The following is a 17,699-nucleotide window of genomic DNA, read 5'->3' on the forward strand; positions in this document are numbered from 1 at the left end:
AGGTAGGATTTTGCTCTAGCCCAGGCTGACCTGGAATTCACTATGTAGTTTCAGGGTGGCCTTGAACTCATAGCAATCCTCCTTTTATTGTTTTAATGTTACTTAAAAACAAATCACTATAGAGGTAACCCAGGCCCAGAAAGCCAAGCGCCACATGTTCTCCCTCATATGTGGATCCTAGCTACAGATGATTGAGCTTCTACATGAGAAGGAAAATACTTAGGAGCAGAGGCCAGTAAGTTAAAAAGGAGATATAAAGGGAAGAGAAAGGAAGGAAGGAAGGTACTTAATAGGTTGGTATTGTATATATGTAAGTACAATGATTGTAATGGGGAGGAAATATGATGGAGAATGGAATTTCAAAGGGGAAAGTGTGGGGCGGGAGGGAGGGTATTACCATGGGATATTTTTTATAATCATGGAAAATGTTAATAAAAATTGTGAAAAGATAAATAATAAAATTAAATTAAATTTTAAAAAATCACTGTTTTTATCTTTAGTTCTCTCCTCACATTTTTATTTTTTCAATAGTTCATTTATTTGTTTGAGAGAAAGAGAGAGGGGGGAAGGAGGGAAAGAGAGAGCGAGAGAGCATGAGCATGCTAGCACCTTCTGCCACTGCAAAGGAACTCCAGACACAAGTGCCACTTTGTTCATCTGACTTTACATGGATACTGGGGAATCGAACCTAAGACATCAGGCTTTCCATGCAAGTGCTTTTAACCACTGAGCAATCTCTCCAGCCCTCTCAATACAATTTAGGTATTTTGATTTTATAATTGGATTTCTTATATATTGGCCTTTTCCTCTCCCTCACATTCTTTTCTCCCTTTTCTTTGACCTTGCTTCTTCTTCTTTTCCTTTTTTCTACCCTATTTCTTAAGTTCATTCTTTTGTCATTACTTTTACCTTTATTACCTTTTAATTTCATATAGTTTTACATAATTTTTGCTTCTTTCTTTTCTTTTTCATATGGTATTTATTTCTTTTGTCTGTTTTTATTAAGTAGAAACTTTGTATGGAAACATCATGTGTTGGTACCATCATTTCCCTCCTCCCTGTCTCCACTCCACTGAGAGCCCTCCCTAGTGGGATCGCTGGTATTCCCCATGGAGTCGTGGGTTATGAGCTGTGAGAGCAGCGGTCAGTCATTGTGGTGGGGGGTGATGCCTCTGGATATTCCCTCCCACCCTATGGCTCTTATATTCTTTCTGCCCCCTCTTCCACAAAATTCCCTGAGCTGTGGTGGGTATGTTAGCAAGCCAAACAACATGTGCCAGGGTGATGGAGACAGACACTGAGGATACTTAAAACATACCAAAGCAGAAATCCAGAATCTGCTGAGTGTTTCGTTCTTTTCTATGGTGATTGGTGGTATGTTTAATTCTCAAAATAAGGCTACTTGCAAAAGAAGATCCCAACATGAAAACATGACATGAAAAAGGAAGGTTACCACAAAGGGGGGGGGGGCTGGAGAGATGGCTTAGTGGTTAAGTGCTTGCCTATGAAGCCTAAAGACTCCGGTTCGAGACTTGCTTACCTAGGACCCATGTAAACCAAATGCACAAGGGGGTGCATACATCTGGAGTTCGTTTGCAGTGGCTGGAGGCCCTGGTGCACCCATTCTCTCTATCTATCTGCCTCTTTCTCAAATAAATAAAAATAAACAAAAAAAGGAAGGTTACATGACTCTTTAAGAAGTTCATAACTCTTCAATAACCAAATCCAGAAAAATAAATGGTTGAAATGCCAGACAAGTAATTTAAAAGACTAATTATAAAAATTACTGATGACTTCAAGAGGATTCAAATATAAACAGATGATGTACAGAAATCAAAAAACAGAAAAAGATATGTCAGGCAACTTGAATCTAAAAGCAAGCTGGAGCAGATATACTTATATCTGAAAAACCAAACTTCAAGATAACATTAGTCTAGCTAGTAGTGGTGGCACACGCCCTTAATCCCAGAACTCAGGAGGCAGAGGTAGGAGGATCACTTTGAGTTTGAGGCCACCCTGAGACTCCATAGTGAATTTCAGCACAGCCTGGGCTAGAGTGAGACTCTTCCTCAAAAAACCAAAAAAAAAAAAAAAATTAGTCTAAAGACATAAAGGACATCAGTGTAAACATAAATCACAGGAAGGATCTGGGCACAGTGGTACACACCTTTACACTTGATCTTAGCCAAAAGTCCAAGAAGTGAAAGTGGTACACACCTTTAATCCCAGCACTCTGAAGGCAGAGGATCGTTGTGAGTTCAATTCCACCCTGGGACTACAGAGTAAGATCCAGGTCAGCCTGCACTAGAGTGAAACAGGAAGATTCAAGTACAGCGATTCTGAGACCAAATTTTTTGAAAGATTTATTACCAGCTGAAAGAAGGGCCCTTTAGACTAACAGGGGCAATGGGGAAGGTAAGAAGCCAGGAAAATCCACTGCTGAGGCTCAGCATGGCACACTTCAGGGCAGGAGGGTGTCTGCTACACAAACCCAAGGCTGGGGATGAAGAGATGCCTCAGCAGTTAAGGCACTTGCCTGCAAAGCCTAATGACCCAGGTTCGATTCCACAGTACCCACTTAAAGGCAGATACACAAAGGGGCACATGCATTTGGAGTTTGTTTGCAGTAGCTAGAGGCCCTGGCCTCTCTGTCTCTCTCTCTTTTGTCTGTCTCTTTCTGCTTGCAAATAAATAAAATAATAGAAGGGTATGGTAGCTTGAATGTAAAATGTCTCCCATAGCCTCAAGAGTTTGTGATTAATCCTCCTACCAAGTTCTCAGCTAGTAGAGCCTTTGAGAAGTGAAGTTTAGTTGGAGGAGGTGTGTCACTTAGGTAGGTCTTGAGATTCATTAGTCTAACCCATTAGTTGTTCAGAGTTAGCTCACTTAGTCAATTCCCCTCACAGCTGTGTGACAAGATGTGATGTCCCACCTTCCGACTTTGACATGCTTTCCTTGTCATGATGAGGTTTCTCCTCAAAACTGTTAAGCTGAAATAAACTCTCTCCTCTATAAGCTGTGTCTGATCAGGCATTTTGTCCAAAAAAATGAGAAGGTAATTGCAATAGAAAATTAGTACCAAGAAGTAGGGTTCTTCCTGTGATGAACCTGACCATGAGGTTTGTAGTCTTTTGAAACTAGTTTGCAGGAAAATTTAAACAAAGACTGATCTAAAAGTAATTAGACTTGTGTATTTGATGAAAGAAAGTATTGAACAGAATGATTTGAAAAATATAAAGTCTGGCAGAGGAAATGTAGGCAAGTTTGAAGTCCTAAGCAAAAGTCTGGTTTGGGGCCATTTAAATAGCAATAAAGAGATTACCACTATTGATGATGGACCAGCTATTCTGCATTTGAGCAATGGAAAAGATGCTTTGAGGGCAAAATCTAACCCATTGAAGGCTCAAGCCAGTAAGAATGCAAATTCTTTTGAAAGGAGGGGTCCTGAGGGAAGAATGCTAAAGAAATTAGCTTCTCCTCAGGTAAAATTTCATCTCCTCCCTAGATTTACAAATTTGATGGTGATGCCCACCTGGGTACTGATTTTGGAAACATGACAAATGCAGGATTATTGAGTACAACTGTGTTAAGGTAATGTGAAAGCATGGTTATAGTCTGTGCATGGAAGCCAAGTGCTGCCATGGCACTGAGCTGTGAAGATGAACAGTAGGATGCAATGGAGACCATAGGATTTTATTAGATGCCAGGACTATGAGATGCCCACCAAGGAAAGCCTCGTACTCTGGACAGGTAGATTTTATCAGGAAAGCAAGCAGCATAGCTGGAAGGGCAGAAAGTTGCCTAAGACTATTACAGCCCAAATGACTTCATGTCTTAAATGCTGGGCATAGAGCTTTAAGATTTGATATTTACTCTGTTGGATTTCCATCTTGCAACATTCCAGTCTCTCCGTGTTATGCCTTTTTTGCAATGGGAAAGTTTACTCTGTGTCATTATGTGTTGAAAGTATGTAACATGTTTTGATTTTATAGGGATTACAATTAAGAGACTGTCTTGAATCTCAGATGAGACTTTGAACTTCTACAATGAGATTTTGAACTTCTGAACAGTGTTATGACTGGTAAAGATTATGGGGAAATTTAAAGTTGGAGTGAATTATATTTCATCATAGATGGTCATGAGTCTATAGGGGGCAAGGGTGAAATCTAGTGGCTTAAATGTAAAATGCCCCCCATAGCCTCAGTTGTTTGTGGTTAGACCCCCTATTTACTTCCCACCTGGTGGTGCTTTTGAAAAGTGCAGCCTTGCTGGAGGTGGTGTGTCACTGTGGATAGATTTTGAGGTATATTAGTCCAGCCTAATAGCTGTTCAGAGCTAGCTCACTCGGATGATTCTCTCCAAGTTGTGTGACAAGATATGACACCCTAGCCAGTCATGGTGATGGACACCTTTAATCAGTTGGGAGGCAGAGATAGATTTGCTGTCAGTACCAGGCCAGCCTGAGATTGTATAGTGAATTCCAGGTCAGCCTGGGCTAGAGTGAGACCCTACCTCAAAAAAAAAAAAAAAAAAAAGATATGATACCCTAACTGCCTGCTCTGCTATGCATTCCCCATCATGATAAAGCTTCCCCTCAAAAATATGCCGAAGGAGCTGGAAATATTGCTTAATGGTTAAGGTGCTTGCCTTTGAAGCCTAAGGACCCAGGTTCAATTCCCCAGTATCCATGTAAAGATGCATAAGGTGGCTCATTGTGTCTGGACTTCATTTGCCGTGGATAGAGGCTTTGTCGTACCCCCCCCAACAAACAAATAAATATAAAAATATATTTATTAAAAAAATGTAATCCAAAATAAATCACTGCTTCCCATAAGCTGCATCTGGTCAGGTGTTTTGCCTCATCAATGAAAAGGTAACTGCTATGGAGAGTAACTTCAATACCTATTCCCATCAATAAAGCATTCAGACAAAAAAAAAATCAATAAAGAAGCCTAGGAGATTGCTCAGTGGTTAAGTACACTTCCTATACCAGGCAGGCAAGAATGTCTGAGACTTCCCAAGTTCAAATCTCAAGAACCCATGTAAACAACTGGGTATGGCTATGTACATTTGTAATCCTAGTGCTGTGGGGAGCAGAGACTGGAAAATCTCTGAGGCTCATGAACAGCAACCTCAAGAATCAATAAGAGAATTCATTGCAAGAATAAACAGGTGGGTGACCATGAATGTTCTCCACCACCACTGAAAACAAATGCACAGAGAACCACAAACACACATGTATACAGAACTCACATCATGCAACACACACACACACACACACACACACACACACACCACATACCACACACATGCAAAAAAAAATCAATACACCTTGGTAAATGATAGAGTTGTTAAAGGCACTTGTCTGAAAAGAGTGCCAGCCTGGAATCAATTCCCCAATACCCATGGAAAGCCAAATGCACACAATGGCACATGTGTCTGGAGCAGCAAGAGGCCCTGCCACATCCATACTGTCTCTATCTCTCTCTCCCAGATAAATAATAGCTTTTAATTAAAAAAAATCAATAAAAATCCAGGCATGGTGGCACACATCTTTAATCCCAGCACTCAGGAGGCAGAGGTAGGAGGATCGCTGTGAGTTCGAGGCCACCCTTAGGCTACATAGTGAATTCCAGGTCAGCCTGAGCTAGAGGGAGAGCCTACCTCGAAAAACCAATAATAAAAAACACAGGTGGGTGAGGGATAGAAGAGATATCTTGTGTTCCCCTCTAACTATCATGGGTGAGCCTAAGGGGCGCAGTATCAGCACTTACATGTATACACCATAAACACATACACATACTATACACACACACACACACACACACACACACACACACACACACAATAATTTCTTGGGTTGGAAAGATTGCTTAGCAGTTAAGGTGCTTGCCTGCAAAGCCATAGGACCCAGGTTTGATTTCCCAGTTCCCACGTGAAGCCAGATGCACAAGGTGGCACATGCGTGTGGAGTTCATTTGCAGTGGATGCAGGTCCTGGTGTGCCCATTCTCTCTTTCTGTATCTGCTTCTTTCTCTATCTCTCTCAAATAAATAAATAAAACATTATTTTTAAAGGAATAATTTCTAGTTAATAAAAAAGAAAAAATTAAAAACGGAATAATTTCTTGTATGCCATAAATCATAAATCATAATGAAAAAACTAAAAATCAGTAACAGGAGAAACTATAAAACCACATGCAGGGCTGGAGAGATGGCTCAGAGCTTAAGGCACTTGCATGCAAAGCCTAATGACCAGCATTCAATTCTCCAGTACCCATGTAAAGCCAGATGCACAGTTCAGATGCAGCAGCTCTGACCTGGGCACACCCATTCTCTCTCTCTCTCTCTCTCTCTCTCCCTTTCTGCTTGTATTTTATTTATTTATTAGATACAAAGGGAGAGAGAGAGAATGGGCGCCCCAGGGCCTCTAGTCACTGTAAACGAACTCCAGATGCATGTGCCACGATGTGCGCCTGGCTAACGTGGGACCTGGAGAATCGAATCTGGCCAAGCCTAATCACTCATGTTCGACTCTCCAAGTCCCTTAAGCCAGAAGGAACAGTGATGCAAACATGCAATGTCGCACATGCACACAAGGGGGCGCACGCGTCCGGAATTCATTTGCAGCAGCTGAAGGCCCTGTGTGTGCATTCTCTCTCTCTCCCTCTGCCTTTTTTTTTTCTCTCTCTCTCAAAATAAAATAATAATGATGATGATGATGAAAAACACATGGAGCGCTGAAGAGATGGCTTACTAAGTTGCTTGCTGCAAAACAGGAGGATCCAGGTTTGATTCCTCAGAACCCACATAAGCCAGATGTACATGATGGCATATGTGTCTGAAGTTCATTTGCAATGGCTAGAGGCCCTGACATGCCCATTCATTCTCTCCTTCTCTTTTTTTTCTTTTTCTCCCTCCTTCCTTCCTTCCCTCTCCCTCTCTCTCATAAAAAAAACAAACAAACATGGAGATTGAGCAATATACTTTGTGGTGTTTTAATATATTTATTTATTTATTTTTATTTATTAGCTTTTAAAAGATACTGGCTTTCTGTTTTCCTAGCTTGCCTAGTATGCACTATTTACCTGAAGCTGCCTTTGAAACTGCAGCAATCTTTCTGCCTCAGCCTCCAGAGTGGTGGAATTACAGGTTGTACCACCATGCCCAGGTAAAAAATGAATACCCTTTTGAATGATCAGTGGGATTTTTTTTAAATTATTTATTTATTTATTTGAGAGCGACAGACACAGAGAGAAAGACAAATAGAGGGAGAGATGGGCGCGCCAGGGCTTCCAGCCTCTGCAAACGAACTCCAGATGCGTGCGCCCCCTTGTGCATCTGGCTAACGTGGGACCTGGAGAACCGAGCCTCGAACCGGGGTCCTTAGGCTTCACAGGCAAGCGCTTAACTGCTAAACCATCTCTCCAGCCAGATCAGTGGGATTTTTAAATCCCTAGAATCCAATTCAAATGAAATACAACTTACTAAAACTGTTAGGATGTTGCAAAAACAGTTCTAAGCCAGAAGTGTCCAGCTACAAGTGCCAACATTAAAAACCAAATAACAAAGGCTGAAGAGATGGCTCAGCGGTTAAGGCATTTGCCTGCAAAGCCAAAGGACTCCAGTTCCATCCCCCAAGACCCACATAAGCCAGATGCACAAGGGGGAACATGCGCCTGGAGTTCGTTTGCAGTAGCTGAAGGCGCTGGCGCACCCATTCTCTCTCCCTCCCTCTGCCTCTTTATCTCTTTCTCAAATAAATAAATAAAAATAAACTGTAAAAAAATTAAAAATCAAATAACAAGGCTGGAGATATGGCTTATCAGTTAAGGCACTTGTCTGCAAAGCCAAAGGACTCAGATTCAATTCCCTGGGACCCACTTAAGCATATGCACAAAGTGGTGCATGTGTCTAAAGTTCATTTGCAGTGGCTGGAGGTCCTGGAGTACCCATTTTCTCTTTTTTTTGCCCCCTTCTCTCTCTTTCAAAGAAATAAATGAATAAATAAAAATATTTGTAAAAATGATGTTTATGAAGTCAAATAACAACAAGCCAAACTCCAAATTAGTAGGTTAAAAGAAATATTAATGGAACCTTTATTCAAGGAATCAATAAAACAAAGAACCAGTTATTTGAAAAAATAAACAAAATTGACAAAGACAAGATTAAAGGCATGAGCCACCATGTCCAGCCCCAAGTTTTCAAATATTTTTATTTATTTATTTGCAAGCAGGGAGAGATAGAACAGAGAGAGAGAGAGAGGGAGAGAAAATGGGCATGCTAGGACTTCTAACCACTGCAAACAAATCCAGATGCATGTGCCACTTTGTGCATTTGGCTTTTTATGGGTACTGAGGAATCAAACCCAGGTTGTTAGGCTCTACAGGCATGCATCTTAACAGCTAAGCCATCTCTCCAGCCACATATCCTGATAATTTTTAAAAGTGGATAGGTAGATCCGGGCAGGTGGCACATGCCTTTAATCCCAGCACTCTAGAGGCAGAGGTAAAATAGGAGGATTGCATGAGTTCGAGGCTATCCTGAGACTGCATAGTGAATTCCATGTGTCTGGACTTCATTTTCAGTGGCTAAAGGCCTAGTGCACCTATTCTCTCTAGATATATTTGCCTCTTTCTCTTTCAAATAAAATATTTAAAAGAAAATACAGTCAGGGGCTAAAGAGATGGCTTAATGGTTAAGGTGCTTGTCTTCAAAGTCTAAGAACTCAGGTTCAATTCTCCAGTACCCACATAAACTAAATGCACATGGTGGTACATGTGTCTGGAGTTCATTTGCAGTGACTAGAGACCCTAGTGCACCCATATTCATTCTCATTCTCTCTCTCTCTCTCTCTCTCTCTCTCTCACTCTATCTCATAAAAAAACTAAAAATACACTGCCATCATTGGCTGGAGAGATGACTCAGTGGTTAAAGGCACTTGCTTGCAAAGCTTGCTGGCTAAGGTTCAATTCCCCCGGCTACCCTACAAAGAGCTAGACTTTCCCTCCTCAAATATGCAAATAAATACATAAAATTTAAAAAAAAATAAAAATTGCACTCATGAGGATTTAGATAGGAATAGGCATTCTATGTGAAATTGAGCTAGAGACCATTCATATGACATTATGGCAAAAGATTTGTCCATATTTCACCTGTGACCTGAAAGTCTAAGTAAGGCTGAATTCAAAAGCAATAGACTATCTGTGTTGGTAGTACAGTTGTAAGCATAGCTGCCTTCCAAAAGCAATAGACTAATTAACTTGGTGGAGGAAGTTTCAAGATAGTATAGCATTTACATGGCTCAGAATGATTAATACCAACTACTTTTAGTCAGGTTTCTAGTGAGTTTGGAAGCAAAGCAGAAGAATGTGGAAAACATGCTGTTTGGCCAGAATAGGAGCATATTTAAAATTGTGGACAAAGAGACCATAAGTTGTTAAAGGGATTCAAACCATTAAAGACAAGCCAAACACTTTTTACTGAGACAATAGCAAGAGTGCCTTAGGTGCAATTCAGGAATTAGTGAGAATTTACTCATCTTAGGCTCAAAGGTATAAAAGTGTCAACTAATTTAAAAGATGCTCCCTTGGGCTGGAGAGATGGCTTAGCGCTTGCCTGTGAAGCCTAAGGACCCCAGTTCGAGGCTGATTCCCCAGGACCCACATTAGTCAGATGCACAAGGGGGCGCATGCGTCTGGAGTTCGTTTGCAGTGGCTAGAAGCCCTGGCGCACCCACTCTGCTCTCTCTTTGCCTCTTTCTCTCTCTGTATGTTGCTCTCAAATAAATAAATAAAAATAAAAAATAAAAAATAAAAAAGACGCTCCCTTGATAAGTAAGCACCTCTAAGGTACACTGCTTTCACAGAATGCCTAGAAAAAGAGTTCAGTGGCCCTGACACTCAGAGGCCACTACCACCAAGGTCCAAGGAAGCCTGCCTACTGTTCAAGCTGGCAACAAAACTTGGTGCTGCCCACATGTCTCTGGCTTCACAGGCCTTCAAAATGCGGGCTTTGGGCTTGAATGATCAGTGGTTGCGTGAGCTTCCTGTCAAGCATGTGGGTCGGAGGAGGCCTTAAACTTCCAGTTTGAATCTCCAGATCCCACATAGTGTATTGCTACCTGCATCTTCTGCCATGATGTGAACTAAGCAACGCTGCCACATTCTTCACACCATCAGACTGAAACTTCTGAAACCACAAGGCAAGGTAAACCTTCTTTATTCTAATATTGTTTGAATTATATATATATATGCCGGGTGTGGTGGCACACGTCTTTCATCCCAGCACTCGGGAGTGGCAAGAGGCCCTGGTGAGCCAATTCATCCTCTTTCTCTTTTTAAATATTTTGTTTATTTAATAGAGAGAGAGTGTGTGTATGAGCGCACCAAGGCCTCTAGCCACTGCAGACAAACCCCAGATGCATGCACCGCCATGAGCATCTGGTTTTATGTGACTACTGGGGAATCTAACCTGGGTCCTTTGGCTTTGCAGGCGAGTGCTTTAACTGCTAGACCATCTCTCCAATCCTCTCTTTCATAAATAAATAAATAAGCAATAGTCTAAAAAGAGTACTTTTTGTTTTCCTTTTCTTTCTTTTTATTTTTCTGAGGTAGTGTCTCACTCTAGCCCAGGCTGAAATGGAATTCACTATGTAGTCTCAGGGTGGCCTCAAACTCACGGCGAGCCTCCTACCCCTGCTTCCCAAGTGCTGGGATTAAAGTCATGTGCCACCATGCCTGGCTAAGAGTAAGTTCTTTTTAAGTTTATATTACTTTATTTGTGAGATGGGGGAACAGAGAAAGTACATGGGAGACCAAGGGCCTCTTGCTACTACAAATGAACTCCAGGTATTTGCACCATTTTGTGTGTCTTGATTTATGTGGGTACTGGGGAACAGAATGCAGGCTGGCAGACTTTGCAAGCAAGCACATTTAACTGTTGAGCCATCTCCCCAGCCCTAGAATAAGTTTTCATATTGCTCATGAAATAAAAAATACAAAAGAAAAAAGTTGACTTTCCTTTTTAAAAAAAAGTGCAGTGATAAAAAAAAATTACAAGCCAGGCATGGTGGCACACACTTTTAATCCCAGCACTTGGGAGACAGAGGACCGCAATGAGTTCGAGGCCACCTTGAGACCAGATAGTTAATTCCAGGTCAGCCTGGACCAGAGTGAGACCCTACCTTGAAAAACTAAAAAAAAAAAAAAAAAAAAAGCTTTCTAGGGTTGTGGAGATGGCTCAGCAGTAAAGGAGCTTGCTTGTAAGGCCTGAGAACCCAAGTTCAATTCCCCAGTATTAACATAAAGCCAGATTCACAGAGTGGAGAATGCACCTAAAGTTTGGTTGCAGTGGTGAAAAGGTCCTGGTGTGCTCTCTTTCTCTCTCTGCTTACAAATAAATAAATAATTTTTTAAAATACCTTTCTGATGGCCTTAGCTCATGGAATGCAGTGGATGAAATACAATGTACTTAAAGATTTGCCTGAAAAACTGACTGAGCTTCCATTTGTTACTACAAACATTGATAGATGCCAACAAGAACTGAGTTAATATCCTGATTGGGCTAACTAGCTTTGTTATTACTGTGTTAAACATGTTAGGCTATCAACTTCTTAAGGACTGAAATCAAGTCTTTCCCTTGTCTTCCCAGCTCCAAACACAGAGTCTAGTTTAGAGTTGGCAACCAGCTAATGGAAGGAAGAAGAAACTACTGACAGGAACTGAATTGAAGGGACTATGAATAACGGCCCAGCTTGACCCTGCAGAAGCGACTCATCATCGCCATCTCGTGGCCATAGAGATTCCTGCAGTCCTATGATGAGAAATCTTTTTTCCTTAACCTTAACCCTAACCCTAACCACGATTGCTACAGCTCCTTTTCACTGAAAACTAACGAACCACGTATGTCAAAATGTCTCAATACCCAGGTCTTCCCAAAATCATGAAGTACTAATAAACTTTTCTAAGCTTGTATGCTGAGGACAGTATACAAACTAAGACAGAAAAATGTCATCTTCTGGAAAGTACGTATCAGTCTGAAGTTATCCATTAGTGTCTCTCACTCCAAAGGGCAGTAAAGAAAGCCACCCAGGAGCAGCAGTGCACAAGTAGCCCTCTGAAGAAGCCTTACCTGCCCGTGCAGGCATAGGAGCAGGTCATCTCCTTCTGCCTCCTTTGAAGGTCTCCATGTTTTCTAAGAAGCTGTACAGTTAGGAAAACAGCTTGATGGTGCAAAGGCTGAGAGATTTGAGGTGTTATGGACTCAAAAAAAAAATACTAGCAGTTTCGGTATCTGTGATATGAACATGCTAAGTAGGACAAGATTGTTCGAAAATTTTGGTTAGCAGTACAAATAACAAAAACCTTTTCAAAGACCCTAAGAATGAGATACTATCTAGCCTAGAAATGAAGACACACTGAACAACTTGATGTTCAGGGAAAGCTCTTGTCACAAATTCTAGCAGTATTCAGTACCAGGCTAAGCCCTATTTGGGGTGCTTAAGCTAAGTACACACTTGGGTGGGTTTGTTTCCACCGGCATGCTTAGCCCTATTTGGGGTGCTTAAGCCAAGTACACACTAGGGTGGGTTTGTTTCCACCAGCATGCTTAGCCCTATTTAGGGTGCTTAAGCAAAGTACACACTTCGGTGGGTTTGTTTCCACCAGCATGCTTAGCAAAGAAATTAGGAATTATAACAGACATGGACCCATCAAACTACTTGCAAGCCTTAAAAACAAAAGAAAAAAAAACCTAATATCTATTTATACACAACTCCCTGGGGACTGAAGTTATTCTTCCTAACAGCCGAAGTCTGCTTAGCAGAAATCAGGTCTCTAAGCACGGAAAACCCTAGAGATAATGAACTTTTGGGTAGTCCATAGCATATTTAAAGATGGTCATAAGATGCATAGGAAGATGCGCTCTTTGAAGTGTCCCTTATTTCGTAATAGTAAATGTCAGTGGTTCCTGCTGTACTAGAAAAGCATGCTGTCAGCATAAAGAAAATGCTGAGAAGGGACACGATGAGAAGTTACACTGCATCGAAGGCTACAAACGGGAGTGTCCTATGATAGCTACAAGGACAGCACTCCTTACAGTCCAAGCGGAATGCAACAGCTTCCCTGCGTGGCCCATGCAGGCAGGTTTCCTCTTGCGGTCCGCTTCCCTGTCCCCTGCCCTGTCCCCCTCGCCGGGCAAAGAAACTCAGGTCCACTCCCGTCAGAAACAGGGCACTCTTTCGAGTTGTCTCCCTGGCTGCTTCAGTGCGCAGACTGGCAGCGAAGTGTTCAGCCCCAACCCACCTCCCTCTGCCATGGTCATCGGCGGTCCGGAGCCATTTAACCCAGTGGGCAAGAGCCACCGGGCCCTGGCCTGCTGCAGGGTACAGCAGCGACCCTAGCTCGACGTGTGATTTCGTTTTCCCGTCGATCGGCCTCGCTTGCAGCCCAAGCGCCAGGAGCAGCTGTGGTGGGCGCTCCAGAGCCCCGGACCGCGCGCGGCCACCCGCGGGCAGTCTGAGGACACGAAGGCCAGGGGTGTGTCGGAGCCCCTACTCACATAGCGCTGCAGTTTCCTCTCGGGGGGCGACTTGACGAGCCAGCCCGTGCACACTGCGTCGCCCGCGCTCATCGTGGCCGCCGCCTCGGCTTCCTCCAGCTGGGCTGGACGCCTGCGGCAGGAGGAAGTGGGGCCAGGGATGCCGCGGGGCGGGCCCAGAGCCCGCCCGCCCGCATAATAGCGCCGCCCCGAGCAGCCGCTGCGACGCCCCCACTTCTAGCTGCAGCGGACCTCGGGGAAGGGACAGCGCCTCTGCCTTGGCCCTAGACAGCACCTTCGAGCAATTGCCTTGCCATCAGAGGCTGCACCTTTGCGGACCCCAGGCAGGACTCCTTGCCAACTTTCACCCTGGTCAAGCCCAAGTCACTAAGGAACGCACTGGGAATGAGTCTTGACCTAATAACAGGACCACAGAAAACCTGTCGCGCCCAGGCCTCGGGCTCTAGAGCCAAAACCTATGATCCACATTTGCCATATATATAGTTCAGAGAGGAAGGACTCCTCTTGACTTCCCTGTTCCACTGAATTGTTTGCAGAGTTCTGTGTTTTTATGCTCCTCCTCCAAAGATCATTGCGTTCAGTGATAAACTATGTTGGCAGAACTGTTTAAATGTCTTAATGAGTGCAAATGATCCAAATCTAAAAGTAGTGCTATCTGCAGCCTTTTTTTAATTTTTTACTTAAGTGTATGTGTATAATATGGCTGCACGTGTGGAGGTTATAGAGAACAACTTCTCTTTACACCTTCATTTTGAGCCGGTCGCTCCTGGTTTTGCAGCTGCAGCATGCAAACTTTTGAATTCTCCTAGTTCAGCCCCCCCATTGCCATAGGTTTATAGGGATTACAGACATGCATACAAACCACTTTGCATCAGGCTTTACCTAGATGCCAGGAAATCAAATTCCAGTGGCTGGCTTGCAAACAAACACCTGCTGAGCCTTCTCCCCAGCCCCTAACTCCAACCTTTTCTACTCTGAGGTTTGAAAAGATGAATATAAGGTTTATTGTGCCAGGTAGTATGCTGAGTACTTTAAATAATGGTAACAAAAATAAACATTTAATATTTAATGTGATCCGCCTCAGTGCCATATGCCAGTTATTGTCTTAAGCGTGTCATAGCATCAATACACACACAGTGAGCCTTATTATTGTCTGTGGAGCAGAATGATAATGTCCCTTGTGCAGTCACACACCAAGAAAGTCATCCATATCAGCCACCGTTGTTTGTCCCAAGAAATTCTGGATAGATGATAGTGTGGTGAAAAGTCACTTTGTAAATTATTTGTTTCTTCTAAGTTTCATTTCCATGCAAAAGGCATCACACCAGGAAGAAAGACCATTGTAGATCAGGGAGCTGCTTTCAAAATCTCAAACCAGCCTATCTAATTAGCCAAACCTCATTCACATCAAGAAGGGAATCTTACATGTTTTTATTTAGCTTTCTCATCTCTCCAAACACAGAGGGAAAATGTAAGCTGAGATACATAGACTACCACTCCTGATACTTAATAGTCACACATGCCTCTTGTACACAAAATAACCTTATTATAGAAACAACTGGGGCTGGGGACACAGCTCAGCAGTTAAAGGCACTTGCTTGCAAAGCCTGTTGGCCCAGCTCATCTCCCCAGCCACCCATGTAAAGCCAGTAAAGCATTACTTTGCAGTGGCAAGAGACGCTGGCATCCATAAGCACCCACATGCAAAGAAACAAATATTTTTAAAAAGAAATAAGCAACTTATCCATACAGAACAAAACTATTATCCTTCCTACAAACGAATAATGTCCCTAAAACAAAATATCAAAAATTGCATTAGGAGGGAGGGAATTACCATGGGATATATTTTATAATCATGGAAAATGTTAATAAAAATTTTTAAAAAATCAAAAAAAAAGAAAAAAAATTGCATTAGGCATTGTAGCCATCTCTAGAGGATAGTTATTCCACTCCTAGTTAAAACACCATTCCATATCCCCCAACTTAAAAATTATAAAACTAATCTTTATTTTTATTTGACATGTATGGGGGAAAGTTGGAGGGACAGAGTGGGAGAGAGGGGGAAAAAGAGAGAGAAAAACAAAATGACTACAATCCTCATTTCGGTGACTGGTCATGAGACTATAATTAGCATATCTAACTTCCTTCCTCACTACTCTGCCATTGCTCTCCAGCAGCCAGGAGTTCAACTGATCAGAATTCTTTGACTAGTGAATGAACTAAACTTTTCTTCCTGATAAGTCTATATCCTTAGTGGCCCTACCTGGCCATATTACTATTGGAAAATGCCCCCAGAAGATCCTATGGACTCAAAGACACAGTCTCTCTGACTCCAGCATTTTATAATGACCATTGATAAAATTTCCACATGATAGTCACATGAATTATCCGAGCTAGTTTGGTACCCATGGTTTCACAGTTCAGTGGCATAAAGAATGCCAAACGACCAGGTGCAGTCTCAGCATTCAATGTGCTAAAACCAATGTTGCATCCCTGGAAAAGCAATCCTCTCATTTGGAACCAAAGCCTTCCAGCCAGAAAAGTTGACAATTCTAGATATGGAGCAAAGCACTTTGAGAGTAAAGCAAAGCTACTCCGATTTGTAGCACTTAATTCCTTTGTTAAAAAATATATACCTTAATTGTGATGGAGGGAGGGAGGAAGGGAGAGAGAGAGAGAAAATGGGCCTCTTGCCACTGCAAACTCCCAATGCATGCACTACTTTGTGTATCCGGCTTCACACGGTGAGGTGATTTGAATAGATGAATAGGGGCACTGTCACAGGGCGGATCTTAAGGTGTGCTGGTGGGTTTAAGATTCAATCTAAAGAGATGCAAAGTGTGCCTAGCTGGAGTTCCTGAAGTGTGCTGTGCGTGTGACTTTTGGCTTTAGGGATTTTGGCTTTTTCTCTCTTTTTGCCTGGCCCTTTAAGAGGGGGCCAACTTCTACAATCGTGGAACTTCCTCTGGATCTGTAGGCTTCAATAAACCCCTTCCTCCATAACTGTGCCTGGTCTGGAAGTTGATCTCAGTGACCTGAAGCTGTCTGCTACACACGGGTGCTGGGGAATTGAAGTCCCCAGCTGGCAGGCTTTGCAAGCAAACACCTGTTTATTCCCAGATAGCTCTTAATTCCTGAACCTGTTAATGCTGGCCTTGGGGAAACAGCATAATCACTACTTCAAAATATTATGATAATTGCCTTAATTTCAAGTTGTGTTACTTGAGTATTGCAAATATGCGTAGTGGATCCAGCAAGTAAGATCACTACCTGTGGTAGTTTGAATAGATGGCTCCCAATATATTCAGTGTTTTGTTTGTAGTTTGGATCTCCAGCCACCTGTCTGGAAGAAGTGTCACTGGGCAGATCTTAAGGTGTGGTGGTTAGTTTGAAATTCCAGTCTAAAGATATGCAAAGTGCCTAGTTCCACCTGGATTCCCTGAAGTGTGCTGTGCTATGTGGCTTTTGGCTTTCTCTCTCTCTGCCTGGTCCTTTAAGAGGGGGTCAACTTCTACCATTATGGAACTTCCCCTGGATCTGTAAGCTTCAATAAACCCCTTCCTCCATAACTGTGCCTGGTCTGGAAATTCATCTCAGTGAACCTGAAGTTGACTGCTACACTACCAGAACTTGAGTTTGAAAATAAAACCATTAAAAATGTAAATGCCCATTCAATTGAGAACAAATTCCTGCCCCTTCCATATGCATGTGGTCCAATTTCATTGGTCTGCTACCAGGAGACTGGTTGGTCCCTCCAGATAATGGAACCATATTGGGGGAATCATTATTGGTGTTGACTGTGAGCATATTAAACACTGAACTGTGGCTGTGGCCCTCTTAAAAGTTTCTAGTGCTAAGGAGTCTGATTATTCATTGCTGATTCTCAACCGTGTTCACACCTCTGTGAGAAAGAGTGGTCCAACCTTGAGAGAAAAGAAACTTTAAATAGCAAATGGGATTTGGCATCTGGATTCCTTTTGTCTCCCCATTTTTATTGTATTTTTAAAAAATGTCTCATGAAAGCCGGGCATGGTAGAACACGCCTTTAATCCCAGCATTCGGGAGGCAGAGGTAGGAGGATTGCCATGAGTTCAAGGCCACCCTGAAATGACATAGTGAATTCCAGGTCAGCCTAGGCTA

The 17,699-nt window shown here is 42.5% G+C and overlaps 1 protein-coding gene across 3 annotated transcripts in view; it reads right to left on the reverse strand.

Annotated features, from left to right (window-relative positions):
- Gab3 (GRB2 associated binding protein 3) overlaps positions 1–13,631 on the reverse strand; it is an 83,682-nt gene extending 70,051 nt beyond the window's left edge. For all 3 annotated transcript variants that reach the window (XM_004672667.3, XM_045141090.1, XM_004672666.3), the window contains exon 1: positions 13,560–13,631. In XM_004672667.3, the coding sequence (XP_004672724.1) occupies positions 13,560–13,631 (72 nt within the window). The remainder of the gene's footprint in view (positions 1–13,559) is intronic.
- Between the last annotated feature and the right edge of the window lie 4,068 nt (positions 13,632–17,699).

Source organism: Jaculus jaculus, chromosome X (genome assembly GCF_020740685.1).
Source record: "Jaculus jaculus isolate mJacJac1 chromosome X, mJacJac1.mat.Y.cur, whole genome shotgun sequence".
Classification (NCBI taxonomy): domain Eukaryota; kingdom Metazoa; phylum Chordata; class Mammalia; order Rodentia; family Dipodidae; genus Jaculus; species Jaculus jaculus.